General features: G+C 36.7%; 1 protein-coding gene across 11 annotated transcripts in view; it reads right to left on the bottom strand.

Annotated features, from left to right (window-relative positions):
- The window catches only part of ERC2 (ELKS/RAB6-interacting/CAST family member 2), a 957,804-nt gene that overhangs the window by 670,679 nt on the left and 267,796 nt on the right, over positions 1-19,329 (bottom strand). For all 11 annotated transcript variants that reach the window (XR_014064002.1, XR_014064001.1, XM_081524874.1 and 8 more), the window contains one exon: positions 8,356-8,430. Coding sequence is in view for 9 of the 11 variants with exons in the window: in XM_081524874.1 (XP_081381000.1) it covers positions 8,356-8,430 (75 nt within the window). In the remaining 2 variants the exon portion in view is untranslated. The remainder of the gene's footprint in view (positions 1-8,355; positions 8,431-19,329) is intronic.

The following is a 19,329-nucleotide window of genomic DNA, read 5'->3' as shown; positions in this document are numbered from 1 at the left end:
TTGATTACTTTTGCCTATTTTGGGAACACAAATAAACAGAATCAAATTGTGTGTGTTCTTTTGTGTCTGGCTTCTTTCCACACTGTTTTGAGGGTATTCAATGATGTTGTTACATGAAGCAATAGCTTGGTCCTTCTCTTGCCAAATATCATTTCATTGTATGAATATTTCACTATTTATTCATCCACTGCAGTGTTGATAGCTATTTCATTTGTTTCAAATTTTTTGTTATTCCACATGTAATTGTTTTGTACGATCTATTAAAATTAGGTCTTGTTCACCATTGAGAGATTTGTTCTTAGATATTTTGGGTTTTTTAATACCATCCTAAATTATATTGTTTCTTAAATTTCATTTCATAATTGTTACTGGTATGTAGATGATTCATGTTTACATGGTGACCAGCTGTTCAAGTTCATTTATTAATCTAGTAGTCTATATATGGATTCACATTTTTTACACACAAACTTATGGTGCCTGTGAATAAAAGGGTTTTATTTCTTCCTTTACAATTCTTATACCCAGGATATCCAGAATATTGTTGAGGAGACGTGATTATAATGAGCATTCTTGTCTTGTTCCTTATATCATAAGGAACACTTTAAATATTTTACCATTAAATATGATACTTGCTCAAGTTTTTCTTATAGCTATCTCTTATCAGATTAGAAAATCTTCTCCAAGTTTTATAAAAGCTTTTTCTTTAGCATGAATGAATGTTACATTTATCAAATGCTTTCTCCACATTCACTGAAATTATATTAATTTTTCTCCTTTATCCTGCTAATGTAAATAACATTGCTGCTGCTGCTAACTTGCTTCAGTCGTGTCCAACTCTGTGCAACCCCACAGATGGCAGCCCACCAGGCTCCCCCATCCCTGGGATTCTCCAGGCAAGAGTACTGGAGTGGGGTGCCATTGCCGTCTCCGAAATAGCATTGATTGATATCCAAATATTAGTCCAACCTTGCCTTCCTGGAGTAAGTACAACTTGGTCATTTCCACAGGGTTTAGTTCACTAGGATAGTTTGCACTGGTGTTTATGCGAGAGACTGCCTATAATTTTCCTTTCTTGCTTTGTTGGGTATTGACATCAAGATTATGCTGGCCTCATAAAATGGGAAGTGTTCACTTGTTTTCTATTTTCTGATATAGTTTCTGTATGACTGATAGTTTTTTCTTCAAATATCTAGTAAAAATTCATTGAAGAAGCCATCTACAACTACAGGGTTTTTTGTTTGTTTTTTTTTAGATATTTTTTGATGGTAAGATTTCAAACCATAGAAACATTTTTGTTTTTAATATATAGCCCTACTCAGATATTCTATTTCTCATGCAGTCTTAATAAGTTGTACTTTTAAAAGAATTGACCTAAAATTTCAACTTTATTTTCAAAATGTTAACTACATTCTCTCATATTTCTAAGTCAGTAAGATTGATAGTGATACCACCTTTTAATTTTCTTTTTTTTTTTAAATAAATTTATTTATTTTAGTTGGGGGCTAATTACTTTACAATATTGTAGTGGTTTTTACCATACATTGACATGAATCAGCCATGGGTTTACATGTGTTCCCCACCTTTTAATTCTCATATTGTTTATTTGTCTCTTTTTCTCAGTGATTCTGACCAGGACACCTGTTAATCTCCTCAAAGAATCCATGTTTAGCTTTTAAGTTCCTCTCTTGTATGTGTTTAAAAGACACTTGGTCCTTGGAAGAAAAGTTATGACCAACCTAGACAGCTTATTAAAAAGTAGAGACATTACTTTGCCAACAAAGGTCCATCTAGTCAAGGCTATGATTTTTCCAGTAGTCATGTATGGATGTGAGAGTTGGACTATAAAGAAAGCTGAGCATCGAACAATTGATGCTTTTGAACTGTGGTGTTGGAGAAGACTCTGGAGAGTCCCTTGGACAGAAAGGAGATTCAACCAGTCCATCCTAAAGGAGATCAGTCCTGAATATTCATTGGAAGGGTTGATGCTGAAGCTGAAACTCCAATACTTTGGCTACCTGATGTGAAGAACTGACTCATTTGAAAAGACCCTGATGCTGGGAAAGACTGAAGGCAGGAGAAGAAGGGGACGACAGAGGATGAGATGGTTGGATGGCATCACCGACTCAAGGGACATGAGTTTGAGTAAGCTCTGGGAGTTGGTGATAGACAGGAAGGCCTGGCAGGTTGTAGTCCATGGGGTCGCAAAGAGTTGGACACGACTGAGCGACTGAACTGAACTTGTATGTGTTTGGTTTCTATTTCATTAATTTCAGCTTTTTTCTCTATTATTTTTTTCTCCCACTTTCTTATGGTTTCATTTGATCTTCCATTGCTTTTTAAAGTCTTCTCTCAACCAAACTGGATGATTTGTTCTTCTCCAGATATGTCTCATAATTTCTAATCTCCTTTGCTGATATGGTTTCTACTGTTTATAAAGAATCCCTCTACCCTCTATCAAAATCATGCCATTTTTTTTTTTCAAGGCTCTTCTCAAATGCAATCTTCTCCAAAAAACATCCCTGTCCCTTTCTTATTTAATATCCTCTGAGCTTTTGCAGCCCATTTTGCTGTTCTTAGGTCACTATTTAGATCCTGGCTTATTTAAGAGCCCTATTCCTTCCATTAGCCCCTTAAAGACTTGATCACTCACTTTTTCTGAAAGGCGCACCATGGTGCTGTGCACAAAAAAGCTGCTTGATAAGCAGTGGTATTTGTAATTCAACTTCATGAGTTATATTCACACAAAATAAACCTGTTTATAGCGGGAATTATAAATTAGCAACTTGAACATTTAGAGTCAAACACATATAAGAAGAGTTTGAGCAAAAAAAGTAACTTTTTTTTTTTAATCTTCCCTGCTTCTAAATGACAACCATATATCATCCAGAGCTAACATTTAACTTGACATTTTGCTTTTTCTGGCTATCACTTAAAACCTACATTTTTTCCCCTTATTTAAGGAAATAGTCAAATGGGACAAGGCTTTTTTTTTTTTAAGCTGAAAGATGAGAAGATGAAGAAATTTCTCAAGAAAAAATAAGCTAAAGGATAATTTCTTATATTGTAAGTGGATAGTACACATCAAAAACACAGGACTTTATAAGTTTAAATGAGTTATGCTCCAGGTTGCTATAAAGGCTTCGGGGCAAGGCTTAAAACCCAGGAAAGAAAAAAAAAACACAGAGGATATGTTGGCTATAGGGTACATATTTTGGAGGCCCATTTGCAGGGTTGATAACATATACATGTAAAAAGGATGAGTCTTACTTTACAGCACAAAGTACAATATTGCAGCTTACTAAAAATATCAAATAGACCTCTCGAGCTCTCATGAGCTGCCTTAACCTATTCTAAGATGCAAAACTCAGTGCATAATTTCCAAACCACGGAAAGAAAAACCAGCTGAACTTAGGAATCGTCTTCAGTAAAAGCAGACTGTAAGAGTAGGGAGTCTAAGAACTTCAGAGAAGAAACCTGTGTTCATATCTCAGCTGCCAACCTACCTGCTGTAGGACCTTGGGCAGGCTGCTCATTTTCTCTAAAACGTGGCTTTTTCATCTGTGAAATTTGGCTACTCATGCCTACTCATGGGTTATTACATGTCAGATGCCTCACACCTAGTTCTCCATGTGTGGTTAGTGGTTGAGCTATAGATGTCACTGGTGATACAGGTAGTAATTTTTTTTTTCCTTGCTGTTAATTCTTCTTAGTAGCCACAAAAAGAGCCATGGCCTATTTTTAAGGCCTAAGATCCATCATAATGCCTTGACTAGAAAAACGAATTGACACAAATTTGCAATGAACACATAATCTTGGGAGAAAAAATAATTCTGACTGCCATGTTTTGACTCATATAAAATAACAGTTCAAAAGATGGGTAACATAAACCTAGGTAGGCCCTTGAGCCAAAGAAAACATTTCAGCCACTTCATGGTATTTCTGACTAGATCCCAGGACTCAAATTACATTCACAGTGGGAAGCGAGATGCATTCAATGGCCAAGGTTTGAAATCGAAATCTTTCCCTTCCTAATTATGTGAGGCTGGGAAAAGTTACCAGGTAGTTCTTGCCTTCCCACGCTCTAGTGTATCCCTTCCATGCCTGGTGAAACTGAACTGCCTGAATTTGATCAAACACCAAGCTATTTCTTAACAGAAAATTAGCTCAACTACAGATCAGTCAACCCCATGCAGAAGAACAGCAGACATCTGCCTGAACACAAAGACAAGGCTTGGTTTGTGGATTTAAAATCAAAAGATCAACCTCACCATTAGAGGTAGCACTTGAACACAAAGTTATATTCTTTCACCACTAGCACATCTATGAGGCAGCAACTTGGTCAAGCTCAGTCTTGAACTGCTTACACATGATGTTACACAAGAACAACTTGTGATACAAAAAGTGCCACAGCTGATTATGTGACAAGAAACCTAAATAACCACAATCCTCACTTCAGTTGCCACAGAAATATTGTCATATAGTCACATTACTCCCCTAGCTTCTTAATCCACTTTAGCTAACAAGTTCACCAGATCAAGTATATTATCTGCAACTCTTACTAAAACCCATATGTCACTCATATATCCCATCTGATAAACTGTGCTGAATTTAGCACTAACAAAGTTTTTCTTGATGAATGTCATTTAATTTATTAAGCTAATGGAATTTAGAGAAATTCAAGTTTTTTCTTACAGCCTGAGTTGTTAAATTTGGAGTGAAATTTTATGCTCCATCTCAGTAATTGTTATTTTTCTAGGGTTGGTTGTTTTTCCTTTTTTTTTTTTTTTGCATTCTTTAAAAACACCACCTTCTCCCTATCCCTTCCATCTGTGATTGTTGGAGATGCTGCAGCCACTTTGCTCAGACACGCAGACAGGGGCTGTCTGCATACAAATTTACATGAAGAAAGCTAAAATGAGAGATTGAATGAGAGAAAATGGAATCTGTTAACATCTTTGAGCCCCAGGAGCAAGCTATTCCTGAACAATATCTTGTTTTTCCCAGTTACGTGAGTCAATACATTTTCTTTAGGCTTTTGCCATTTTAAATTAGGTTTTCATTCACTTAGAAGTTTTAACTAACAAAGAAAAAAAAATGGAGATTATCTGACAAGTACTGTCGCTACCATAATTCATTTTCGTTTTAAAAAAAACACTAGATACAGCTTTATGAATGAATCCAAGAAAGTGAAACTTTTGAACATCATGTTTATGACATGTCAAATTTATAATAGAAATAGGTTAAAACACATTCTTTTCAAGGAATTAAAAGAAAAGAGGGGGAAAAACCCATTTAACTACGTTTTTAATTGACAGTTCTCCATAAGAGCAGGAAAGGGAAGCTTAGTAAAGAATCTTTAGTCACAAAAGCAAGAAAAGAAGGAGCACTGCAACATCTACAGGAAAACTAATTTTTCTGAAAGACACAATGTTCTAAGTGCAAACCTCGAACATACCTGCCAGACCAAATCAGGATCAAAATTAAAACTTGGAGCTTCCTGCAAGAAGATAAGTCACAAATAACTTCATTTACTTTGCTTCCTTTCATATTTATTCAGGTGACTTTAGCCCCCCTGACTGAACTGGCTGACAGTAGTTGTTATGGCTACAAGAGAAATGCCCCCACTTCGGTGTATGAAGATGGCCCTCCCCGACCGAGATGTATTTTCAAAACTCTAAAAGCCCAGAGAGATACATAGACATCTACTAGAACTACCAGACTGTGGCTCTAAAAGAGCTCTAATTGGGGCAAGATTTCACAGATTTTCATAACAACTTTCTGAGTTGATGCAAGGTATATTTTTGGAGAAGATGAGGACTCATAATTTCACCCCCAGTTTCTTTAAGAAGTAAGAGAAAAGTAGGGGTAGCTCCTAAACCCTTAATTCATGTTACCTCCCCAAAACTAAATGTCCAACTGACTCCAGGAAAGCTCCTTTTAACTTCAGATTTTGCCAAGGTAGTATATGACACCTTTATCCAAAGGTGTTTAAATTAAAATACAACTATGTCTCAAGTTACACCTATTCGTTTTAAGGGTTAGTTCTATTTGGTACTCAACTCTAATACTTATAAAATATGGGTTTCCAATATTCCCTCCCATTTCACAGAAACATAATATACAAAATCAGAAGAGATGACAGCCTTCATCACAACCTTACGCACATGACTGAGGAGATGACCTTCTACCAGCTGCCCCCATAACTCAATTTATGCACACTGGGTATAGATGCTAATGGGACCCAGGCTTCTCCACTGACAAAACAGAAGGCAGTGCTTTGTAAATTAACAAGCATCCAAAGACAACAGAAAAACTCCAGGCTCAGTTCCCTGACAGTATATTGATTATCAATTGTCCTAAAAATGTGTTCTTCTACCAATCGGCATCACTGGCATCCATTTAAATAAAAACAAAACTCCAGACTCAATTTACTGATAACATATGGAGTGAATTTGCCCTAAAAATTGTATTTTATAATTTAAAACATATTTTATATGGCCTTCTTATGTAGATAGCCCAAAGAAGTGTTTTTAATTAACTATTAAATAGTAATAACTATTACTATTTTTTGTTTTCTAATAAAACATATGATGCTAAAATGAGTAAGCTATAAGCAAACAGACTTTATACTTAAAATCACAAAATAGCACTAATAGTCTTTGTACAGAGACCTTTAACAGGAAAATGACCACTACTCTGGGAGAGATGCCACTCCTGGTTTCTCCAAAGAGTTTTGAAACATCATCTTTCTTTTTTTTAAAAAAAAAAAAAGAATGTTTTGGAAATAGTTTTATATACATCCTCTTCTATTACTAATTGTGTTGGAACTGGGGCAGTAGGTATGGAAATAGGTAGAAAGGGGACTGAATGACTCTTTACAGAAAACTGAAATAAAATCTTTTGTCTTTTTCCTTTTCTATTCTTTTTTGTTTTTTTTTAAGCCTTAGCCAAGTTTCAAGTTTGGTTCCAATGTGAAGTGAGGAAGAAATCTGTTACAAGATTCTACACTCCCCTACAAGTGTAGAATAGTAAAGTTTATTTACCAAATACGTCAATATTGTGCAAATCCAAAAACAATTGATAAGCCAAGATTAGCAATTGTTTTTTACCCTTACTGGCATTTGATCCCTTTGATAACATTTTTCAAATCAATTTGCTGCAAATGTATTTATAAGTACCATGAATCATGTAACCTCATTTAGGGGACATAAAGTCTTAAAGTAAATGTTCTACGTTATTTCCAAAAAAAATCCACTTGGATGAAGACATTGTCATTGACTAGGAAAAAAAAACAAAAAACAAAACTCAAGTTAGACTTGTAACACCAGGAACTCAGTAGCTTGTATTAGTTTCCTTCCCCCCAGACTTGGGAATTTTTTGGCAGACAATTCAAAATAATGTGCTAAAAGACAGAAAAATCATTACCCTATCAGCAAGCTTTAGAATTCTTTTGTAGAAAGATGGTGACCAGCAAACTCTCCAATGTTATACTTAGGCATGAAATATCCAAATTGCAAACATCATCATTATGAATTTTTTTCCTCATGAAACTAAAATCAATATTTATTTATTCTTACAAGAAATACTCTACTATTTTCTTCCTTTTGGCAAAAACTGAAAGTAAAAGACTTCAAATCTCTATAAACTGACAAAGCAACTGGGTTTCACAGATAGGTTTCTTAATGGCTCAATCATCATTATATACAACATTATTCTTTAAATGCCCTAAATCCATCCAGGAGGATCTTCGCTTCTTTTAAATATCTCTATGCTCCCCCAGTTAAATAGAATACTTTGTATTTAATGAATACTTTGTATTTAATAAATTATTATTAATTTCAGACTTAGGAGAAAATACTGAATGAAGTCATAAGAAAGTTATTATTCTTTGAAAAGTAAATTTTGCTGATAGCATAATTTTAATTATTTAACACCTCCATTGCACAAAAAACAACTTATCTTTGCCAAATCTTAGCTTCTCAAAGTGTCTTTTCATTGTCATGTGAATGGAGAGAAGAAAAAAGAATTATTCTAGCTTTAGAAATTTACTTTTAAAGCACATACAAAACTCCCTTAGGGTTGACAGCACTGGCTATGCTCTGGAAATGAAGCCAGCTCCTTTCTGCCAAAGGATACTTGAGCCCTTTACTCTTTTGCCCAGAAAAAGCACCCTCATTAAAGGGCCAATAAATTAAATATATCCAAGAAGGCAAAAAAAATCCAGAGGAAAAGCACCCATCAGGGTGCCTAAGGAAAAACACAACGGTACATTTCATGTGTTTGTGTTAGTCACCATCAAGTTTAGAACAAACTCCAGGGAAACAGCTGTTTTTGAAAAATGTGTATAGCTCCTACCTTCATTTCAATGACAGTCTGGAGAGCCTTCGTCTTGGCTGGCTCCGGCTGAAGTTGGCTTCTTCGGTGTAATTCCTGGGGAGGAACACGATAGAAATAAGCCTGACGGTTCATCCTTCCGTTACACCATGACTTTTGCACAGGTACCACTCAGCCCACCGGTTCCAGGCTCGCAGTGTACAGACATAAACAAGCCACAGGTGCCTCTTCCCCCACCCTCGTTAGCATCCCTGCTGCCTGGAGCATGCGATCCGGTGAAAAGCTCCTGGCACATGCGCTATTTCTGAAACTTCCATCAATAATTAATGTCAACTGTGACAAAGCCAGCAAGTAATCATAATCCAAATACTGTTCAACACTGGGGCTGTTGCCCAGACATCAAATCATAATTTACTAAATTATATTACTCTGTACTCCCAATACAAACACAGCAAGGAAACAGAGGAAAGAAAATGACTAACGTTGCAAATCTGCTGCACGCATGGTATTTTGCTACTGAAGTAGGTTTGAAATGAGCAATTTAAAACATTTTCAGTACAACTGTGTCACTTTTTGCAGTGAATTGGTCTGATGAAACCCTGTGAATCTCTTGCTTCCTAATTTACAGTTTCAGTCCTTGCTCAAAACCACATCTGTGTATGATATGTTTGTGCATTCATGATGCCAAGAAATTAAAACTGGCATTAATATCAACAGTGTTAGAGGGGAGAAAAAATGGTTAAAGCCAGATATAGACTCAAGAAATTCTTTACAGATAAAAAGCAAAAAAACGTAATTACAATTTTAAGCTTCAAGGCTTACTTTTTGTATGTCTCCAAAAAAAAGTCTATCAAGACTGAAAGATAGCCTTGGCAGAAGAGAAGAGATAAAGTTGTTCAGTTCATACTTTATTTTTCTTATCAACAGTTTCATGAAAGTAGCCAATGACAGGAATAAACAAAAATGCTTACACATGTCAAAATTGCTGGTACAATTTACAGTTACTCACCTATGGAATAACTTCATTAAGACTTATTTGAATTATAAGTAACCTATGGATAATGCTAGAAGATTTATTTGCTTCCAGAAAAGTCATTTAACGTCAACATGGAGTAGTGCTAGATCTTTCATTCCCTGGGTTGGGAAGATCCCTTGGAGAAGGGAACAGCTAACCACTTCAGTATTCTGGCCTGGAGAATTCTATGGGCTATCCATGGGGTCACAAAGAGTCAGACATGACTGAGTGACTTTACACTCCACTGGATCACAAACATTTTTAAAAAGGAAAAGAAAAACCTTGAGTGTTAAAGAAGAGGACCAATATAATTTCTGGCTTTATCCAAGTAAAGACATTAAAAATAACCCTACCTCCACCATTACTAACATCTATTAACATCACCATTTCATTAAGAAAGAACATTTCATCAAGAAAGAAATTTTTCAGAACAGAGTCACAGAGAAAAAGATAGTCCTTCCCTGGATTCCAGGGTTAAAAAAACAGGCAACCTTTCACCCATATCCTATTACCTTGTTCTTATTTTCCAGCAGCCCAAGAAGACCATGGTCATGGACCATGGTGCATACATCTAGGGACCAGTACTGGGCAATTACTGCTACACCTCTAGACTACAGCATATTTTCTCCTCAAAGGGATCACTGGCACAAATCAGCAAAGCTATGCAAAACTTGTATTTGAGAAGAATTAGAATTGATGCTTGGGCATTATTCAAAATGGTCTCAACATCAGCTAGGACATTTTTCCCCCTAAAATATTTCTGTAAGGAATGAGTCCAAATATTACTGAACCCAGTTTCAGTATATTATCAGATACATCACATAAGGAATTCAGCCTTTAAAAAAGAAAAAGTCGACTTGGCCCTCAACATTACTTCCAAGATTGTTGGAGTTCACCGGATCATTAAAATCTTACAGATGAGAAAACAGAAAGTAAGTAACTTGTCAGAACTGTTCCATAGTAAGTCATAGGAGAAACACATTTCATAGGTATGTCAACAACTCTGATAATATGTGTTATCAAAAGTATCTTAATGAAAAAAGCTGAGAATGAAATTCATAATTTCATACCATAGTCAGTAAAATTTCAGAATAAAAATCATAAGATAATTTGAGGAGAGAGATTAAGTTTGTATAAAACAAACAAAAATAATTGTGAAGCAACTAAGCAACACAACAAAAATAAAAACTGTTAGGGTAAAAACATGTGCCATTAAAATTTCTGCCAAGCATGAAAACATTTTTAAGGGCAAACATGCAATAACAAAGCTAAACTTGCAGCAATAGTTTTGCAAAAATGAAAACAGAGTTCTCTTTGCTGTGACTATACAAGCCCTATTATAAACCAGTTCAAAAACCAGCCTCAAATCTCTCTGTCGCTCCTTAAAAAAATAAATAAAATTCCCAATTACCCAAGAATTGTAATTTTCCTATTTTAAACATATTTCAATCAACTCAGACTTCACAGTTTCTGAGGATCACCTTAATTCTTAAGGTGTCAGGTTAGTGAAGATTATGAGCCACATGAAGACTTTATGTGAAAGTCACTCAGCTGGGTCCAGCTCTTTGCGACCCCATGGACTATACAGTCCATGGAATTCTCTAGGTCAGAATACTGGAGTGGGAAACTTTTCCCTTCTTCAGGGGATCTTTCCAAACCAGGGATTGAACCCAGGTCTCCTGCATTGCAGACAGATTCTTTACCAGCTGAGCCACAGGGAAAACTTTATGGATTGCCTAAAAGTTCCATCTCAGCCACTTTACTCATCTCTTACATTTGGGATCCTTAAAAAGCACACTCTGATTATAGCAGAAAGGATCGGTTGCCCAATAAAGATCTGCGTTCCTCTTCATTAGCGTGGAGCTCTTGTTAGGAAATACCACCACCACCACCCTTGTTTCAGGTGAGACCATGTGACTTGCTTCCGGCCAAGGGAATATGGGTAAAAATGAGGAACTCGAGGCCGTAAAAATCTCTTACCCTGTCCTCATTTCTCCTTCTTTTTCTTCCTGCTGCTAAAAGAACACAAGACCCAAGAAGATGGCAGAACCCCAAGATAAAGGGAACCTGGGTTCCTGATATGCCATGTGAAAAGTCTATTGAACACCCACATTGGATGGTGATGCACATGAAAAATGAATTTGTATTAAGTTAGTTTCAATGTTTTCAGCCTTTATATGTAAAGATCCCAGCTCTCTATGCTTTAACTACTGCAAAGTGATTTTAACATGTGAGTGCTTAGTCTCAATGTTTTCAGCCTTTATATGTAGAAATCCCAGCTCTCTATGCTTTAACTACTGCAAAGTGATTTTAACATGTGAGTGCTGGCCAAATTTTTCTAAACTTAAAGTAAGATGAGTTGGTTGCTGATGCTCCAACTATCCTTAATCATCTGAAAGATGTACCCATTAGGCAATGATCTTAAATAAAACTAAAGAAGTTCCCCAGAAGCATCTGGGTGCAGGGATGAGGGAAGATAAGATTTTACTTACTCTCTAAGTTTTTAAATGACAATATTGAAACATCAAGTTCAGTGGTTCCTATGCTTTTCTGGGTCACTGATTTCTATAAGAATCAGTTGGAAGCTATGGATTATCCCCAGAAATGGATACAGAAGCATACACCAACAAAATACCATATCATTTCAGCTGGTTCACATGGTCTAGTCCAGCTCCCAAGAAGTTCACCTTTGAGCCATACTACAGGCTAAAAACCATTTAATGAGACAAAAGAGCACTTCATGGGGATGGGCAGTCAGGACCCTGTCCAGTCCTAGCCTGAGACCTTGGTCATGTTCCCCTTTCTGATGAGTAAAAGAAGCTTTATGAGTGAGTTTCTACTGGCCTTCCAGATCTGAGAACATTCAGATTTTCAATAGCAGCTGATTCTGAAAAGCTGATCTCTGATGGATAGTTCTAATCACACCCATTCTCATTTCAAAAACAATAAAAAGAAGAAAATTGGCTATTTCACTGTGACACTGATACTGAGGTTATTTTTCTATAATTTAATAACTAGGATGGCCTTAGCTGGTAAAAAAATGCCAGCTCCTCCAGGTGATCAACATGGAAATGTAACAAGAACCCAGAATTTTGAGCATGAAACCTCAAGTGGTTCATCAGGATGACATTTCTTGGCAGTTAATGAGAATCTAAAGTCTAGTGAGTTAATCTGGATGGACACTAGCATCCAAGATGAGCCTCACAGGATAACGTTTGCACATACCATATACTTTCTTTGGCAGACAAAAAAAAAATTCAAAACTTAACTCCCTATCCAAAAGTAATTTACTATTTATATCTCGCCTTTCCACCTTACCATTCTGGTAATCTACTGCCGTGTAAAAAATCACCCCAAATTAAGTGGTGTCCAATCACCACCATTTTATTATGCTCATGAATTCTGGGTCAGAAACTCATAACAGGCAGAACAAGGAAGGCTGATTTTTAAAGCATGGTATTAGAGTGCTGGAACAGCTGGGGCTGGTGGATCCACTTCCAAGATGGCTTCTTCACCCGTATGTCTTCTTGGCTAGAAAATGACTTGAAGGCCAGATTTACCTGAAATTCTAAATCTGAGCAACTATATATGGCCTCTCCATGTGACTTGGACTTCCTCACAGCATGGCAGCCCCAGGGTCCTCCAACATCTTATACTGAAGTGCAAAGATTTCAAGAAGTAAGCCAGAGACTGCATGGCCTTTTATTATCTACCCCTAGAAGTCCAATGAAAGCATTTACAAGAATTCTCAAATTTCAAGGAAGAGTGCAGAAGATTCTGAAGCTGTATCTTTTAATTTCCACTTTTATGGAATAAAACCAGTTGGAGAAACCAACAGAAAAGAAACTCAATAATCTCAACATCAACTCAGATCAGTCTTAAGATACAGCAGATTCATGTATACAAAAAACAATTTGATATAAGGGATATAGACAATATAGCAGTAAACCAAGCAGAAAAACATCCCAGCCCCTTTGTGTTTTTTCACTTCAAATTCCAACAGAAGAGAAGCATAACAGTTTAACAAGGTGACCAAAACAGTTTGTCATAAATGTTATAAAAATAAGTCATGAAGGTGGAAAAGGACCTTTGAGAAGTGAGGGACTCATAGCCATTTTAGATTGGGTGATTAGGGAAAGTTTCAGGAAAAAGTGACATGCAAACAAAAATCTAAAGGAAATGAGGGAACCAGTTATGCAGATATTCCAGGCAGAGGTAATAAAGAACAAATGCTTGCGTACCTGCCTACAACTACATAAAGGATGGGTAAAGTGGTAGGTAAGAGTGCAGGGGATGATGGGAAGATAGGTATCTATTTAGAGTCCACTGTATGGATACTAGTTTCACTCTGAGGAAAATGGGGAGCCACTGGAAGGTTCTGAGAAAAGACAAACCATGATATGGATATGATGCACATTCTTAAAGGATTCCTCCAGCTGCTGAACTGAAGTATGGTTTTGGATTGAGGAGGGAGGTAAGAGAAAAATCATAGGGCCTAGTAGAAGAAACTGGAAAAAGCCCAGCAACAGACAAAAGAATCTTGGACTACAATGCCAGAGAGAAGGTTATGGCAAGGAATTGAGTTTGGATATGCTTTGAAAGTGAGGCTCACTTGATTTCATGATAGACTGCCTGGGACTAGAGAATGAGAAAAGTAAAGTATGGCTTCAAGGCATTTAGCCTGAACAATAAGAAGAATGGAGGTGGAATACCAAGACAGAGAAGACTAGAGAGAAGTGGGAGTTACAGGAATCAAACGTTGGGTTTTGCATGTGTTAAGTCTGTGATGCTATTAAACATTCAAGTGGAGATGCTAAGTAGGCGGTTGAATAGATAAGCTGGATTTGAAGGGACAAGTAAAAGCTACAATTACAAATTTGATATCAGTGAATACATAGCACTTAATGCAACGAGCCTAGATAAAATCAACTAGGGACTAAGCATAGAGAGGAGAGGAGAAATCATAGGACTGAACCCAGGGGCAATCCAACATTAAGGGGTCTGAGAAGTGAGGAGGAACCAGCAAAGAAGACTAAGGCAAAAATACCAAGAGAGGTAGGAGGAGAATGAGGAGAGTAGTATCCTAGAAATCAAGTGGAGAAGATAAACACAGGATGTAGGAATGACCACCTTATTAACTGCTGCTGAGCAGTTAATAGAATGAGGTCAGAGGAACGGCCATAGGACTCAGCAACACACAGGACATTAATAACCTTGACTAGAGCAGCTTTCATGGATAGTGTGAGTAAAAGTTGACTGAAATGTGCTGTGGGGGAATGGAAGAAAAAAAAAGACCTTTAGGCTATAAGATTTGCTCAGGCTACTATATTGCACAATGATTTACTGATCATTTGTTTCATCAAAACTCTGTTTTAGATTTGTACATCCATGTTCACAGAAGCATTATCAGAAGAGCCAAAAGGTGGAAGCAACTGAAATGTCTTTCAACAGATGGATGAATAATCAAATGTGGTGTATATATATTGTATTACTCAGCTTTAAAAGGATATAAGACAATTCATCCACCTATTACAACTTGAATGAAATTTGAGGATATTATGCTTAGTGAAATAAAGCAGTCCCAAAAAACAAATACTGTATGATCTCCTTTATATGAGCCATCAACAACAGTCAAACTCACAGAAACGAAAAGTAGACTGATCATTGCCAGGGACTGAGGGCAGGGGAAATGCAGAGTTGTTTAACGGGTATAGAGTTTCGATTTTGCAGAAAAGTTCTGGAGATCGGTTGCATAACTATGTGTATATACTTAATACTACTGAACTGTACAGTTAAGAATGGTTAAAGTGGCAAATTTTATGCTGCAGGTACTTCTATTTATAGAAAATTTTTAAGCCAGAAATACAACAGAAACTAAGTCCCTCAACCTTCACCATTTCCACTCTTCTAGAGAGAAGCCATCATCTAAAGTTGGTGTCTATCCTTCTCATGTATGTTCTATGCGTTTACTACATATGAATGTCCTCATAAATAGTGAAAGCTAACAACAGAATACATTGTTTTCTCATTTACATAAATGACAGGTGTCCGCACTGTACAAAGCTTTGCATTTTAGTTTTCAATCTCAATAATATTTATGACTTCAGAATTTGAATGAGTAAATATGTTTTCTATTGTTTTTCTACTATAAACAATTTTGCAGTAAATTTTCTAGTGCATGAAAAAGACCTCTTTTTTTGCTATCTTTATACTCTTAAATGCACAATAATTATGTTCTTTCTGAAACATTCTGTTTCTTCTGCTTAGAATAATCCTCTACCCTTTTCATCTCTTTATCAGTAGGAATCGGCAGACTACAGCCCACCAGCCCACCATCTATCTTGGTAAATAAAGTTTTACTGAAATACTATTATATCCATTCACTTACATACTGTCTATGGTTGCTTTCATGTGGTTTCATTTCACGGCAGAGTTGAGCAGTTATAACAGAGACAAAATGGCCACACAAAGCAAGAAATATTTAAAATCCTATCTGGCCTTTTATAGAAAGTTTGTCAACCCCTAGTCTAGAATATCTTCAAAAAGAGGGAGGAGACATATATATACACTGTTGTATGACAGAAACCAACAAAACATTGTAAAGCAATCATTCTCCAATTTTAAATAAATTAAGAATAATCAACCTAGCAATCTCAGAAAAAAAGAAACACCAAATCTTTGTGTGGTAGTTTAAAACATGTTCACAAAGTTTCTATATTTCCTTTCTAAGATGAAGCTTAAATATCTTAACCTGTAGTGCCTGAAGGCTGGACTTAATAACTCAGTTCTAACAAAAAGAATACAGTAGGAGTAACAAGTATGACTTCTGAGGCTTCATCATAAAAGACATCATGGCATTCTTCTTGCTTACATTTTTGGGTCACTCACTCTGGGAGAAGCCAGCTACCATGCCATAAGGACATTTTAAGCTGAAACCTATACAGACGCCCATACAACATGAAACTGAGGCCTCCTGCCAACAGTCAGATGAATAAATCATCATAGAAGTGGACTGTCCAAACTTAGTGAAGCCTTCAGATGCCTGCAGCCTTACAGAGCAGCTTGACTGCAACTTCATGAGGTACTCTGGAGACAGAAACAAGTTAAGTGACTCCAATAATTCTTATTGCAAAATTAAGGCTTAAATCAAAGAAAGTAGGGAAAAGGGCCATTTGTGACCCAAATCAAATCCCTATGATTAGATAGTGAGGTGACAACTAGATTCAAAGGCTTAGATCTAGTAGAGAGAGTGACTGAAGAATTATGGATGGAGGTTCATAACACTGTACAGGAGGTGATGATCAAAACCATCCTTCAAAAAAAGAAATGCAAGAAGGCGAAGTGGTTGTCTGAGGGGGCCTCACAAATAGCTGAGAGAAGAAAAGCTAAAAGCAAAGGAGAAAGGAAAAGATATACAAAACTGACTGCAGAGTTCCAGAGAACAGCAAGGAGAGATAAGGAAACCTTAAGTGAACAATGCAAAGAAACAGAGGAAAATGACAGAATGGGAAAGACTAGATATCTCATCAAGAAAATTGGAGATATCAAGGGAACATTTCATGTAAAGATGGGCACAATAAAATACATAAAGGGCAAGGACTTAACCAAAGCAGGAAAGATTTCTAAGAAGAGGTGGCAAGAATACACAGAAGAACTATACAAAAAAGGTTGTAATGACCTGGATAACCATGATGCTGTGGTCACTCACCTAGAGCCAGATATCCTGGAATGTGAAGTCAAGTGGGCCTAAGGAGGCATTACCATGAAAAAGCTAGTGGAGGTGATGGAATTCCAGTTGAGCTATTGCAAATCCTAAAAGATGATGCTGTTAAAGTGTTCCACTCAATATGCCAGCAAATTTGGAAAACTCAGCAGTGGCCACAGGACTGGAAAAGGTCAGTTTTCATTCTAATACTAAATAAAAGCATGGCCAAAGAATGTTACGCTCATTTCACATGTTACCAAGGTATTGCTCAAAATCTTTCAAGTTAGGCTTCAACAATACGTGAACCAAGAACTTTCAAATGTACAAGCTGGATTTAGAAAAGGCAGAGGAACCAGAGATCAAATTGCCAACATCCATTGGATCATTGAAAAAGCAAGGGAATTCCAGACAAACATCTACTTCTGCTTCATTGACTATGCTAAAGACTTTGACTATGTGGATCACAACAAATTGTGGAAAATTCTTAGAGAAATGGGAATACCAGATCACCCTACCTGTCTCCTAATAAACCTGTAGGCAGGTCAAGAAGCAAAAGTTAGAACCAGACATGGAACAACAGACAAGTTCAAAACTGGGAAAGGAGTAGATAAGGCTATATATTGTCACCCTGCTTATTTAACTTATATGCAGAGTACATCATGTGAAATGTTGCGCTGGATGAATCACAAGCTGGAATCAAGATTGCCAGGAGAAATATCAACCTCAGATATGCAGATGGTTCCATAGAGTGGAGAAAGTGTAGAGGAACTAAAAAGCCTCTTGATGAGGGTGAAAAAGGAGAGTGAAAAAGCTGGCTTAAAATTCAACATTCAAAAACCTAAGATCATGACATCCGGTCCCATCCAGTCCCAGTCCCATCACATCCAGTCCCATGGCAAATAGGTGGGGAAAAAGTGAAACAGGGACTGACTTTATTTTCTTGGCCTCCAAAATAACCACAGATGGTGACTGCAGTCACAAAATTAAAAGACACTTGCTCCTTGAAAGGAAAGCTATGATGAACCTAGACAACATAATAAAAAGCAGAGACATCACTTTGTTGACAAAGGTCCATATAGTCAAAACTATGGTTTTTCTAGTAGTATTATATAGATGTGAGAGTTGGACCATAAAGAAGGCTGAGGGCCAAAGAACTGATGCTTTTGAGCTGTGAAGCTGGAGAAGACTCTTAAGAGTCACTTGGACAGCAAGGTGATAAAACCAGTCAATCCTAAAGGAAATCAGTGTTAGTTGCTCAGTTGTATCCGACTCTTTGTGACACCATGGACTATAGCCCACCAGGCTCCTCTGTCCATGGAATTCTCCTTCTAAGAATACTGGAGTGTGTAGCCATTCCCTTTTCCAGAGGATCTTCCTGACCCAGGGATTGAACTCGAGTCTCCCGCATTACAGGCAGATTCTTTACCATCTGAGCCACCCCCAGAGAAGGGAATGGCTACCCATTCCAGTGTGAATATATTATGTTACATGGCAAAAGGTGCTTTCCAGATATAATTAAGATTACAGATATTAAGATAGGAAGATTATCCCAGATAATCTGGGTGAACACAACCTAATCACATGAGCACATTCAAAGCTCAGAACTTACTCCAACTGGAGGCAGAATTCAACAATACATTAAAAGGATCATGCACTAAGATAAAGTGTGACCTAGTCCAGGGAAGCAAGGATGGATTAATATCCAAAAATTAATCAATGTGATATACCACATTAACAAACTGAAGACTAAAAATTGTGTGATCATCTCAACAAACGCAGAAAAAACGTATGGCAAAATTCAACATCTATTTATAGTAACAATTCTCAAGAAAGTTGGTATTACAGAAACATATTCCAACATAATAAAATCTGTATATGACAAACCCACAGCAAACATCATACTCAGAGAAAGATGAAAGCATTCTCTTTAGGTGAGGAACAAGACAAAGATGCCCACTCTCATCACTTTTATTCAACGTAGCATCAGAAGTCTTACTTAGGCAAGAAACATAATACTGAAAATCCTAGCCACAGAAAGCACTCAAGGAAAAGAAATAAAGGGAATTCAAATTACAAAGAAACAAGTAAAACACTGTAGATGACATGATACTATACATAGAAAATCTTAAATCCAAAACACTGTAAGAATAAATGAATTCAATAAAATTGAAGATTACAAAATATATAGAAATCTGTTGCATTTCTATACATTAACTATCAGAAAGAGAATTAATGAAACAATCTCATTTACAATTGCAACAAAAATAATTAAATT

Source organism: Giraffa tippelskirchi, chromosome 9, assembly GCF_054371585.1.
Source record: "Giraffa tippelskirchi isolate mGirTip1 chromosome 9, T2T-mGirTip1v1.2.pri, whole genome shotgun sequence".
NCBI classification, from domain to species: Eukaryota; Metazoa; Chordata; class Mammalia; order Artiodactyla; family Giraffidae; genus Giraffa; species Giraffa tippelskirchi.
The sequence above is the reverse complement of the archived record's forward strand: the minus strand, read 5'-3'. Positions and strand labels throughout refer to the sequence as shown.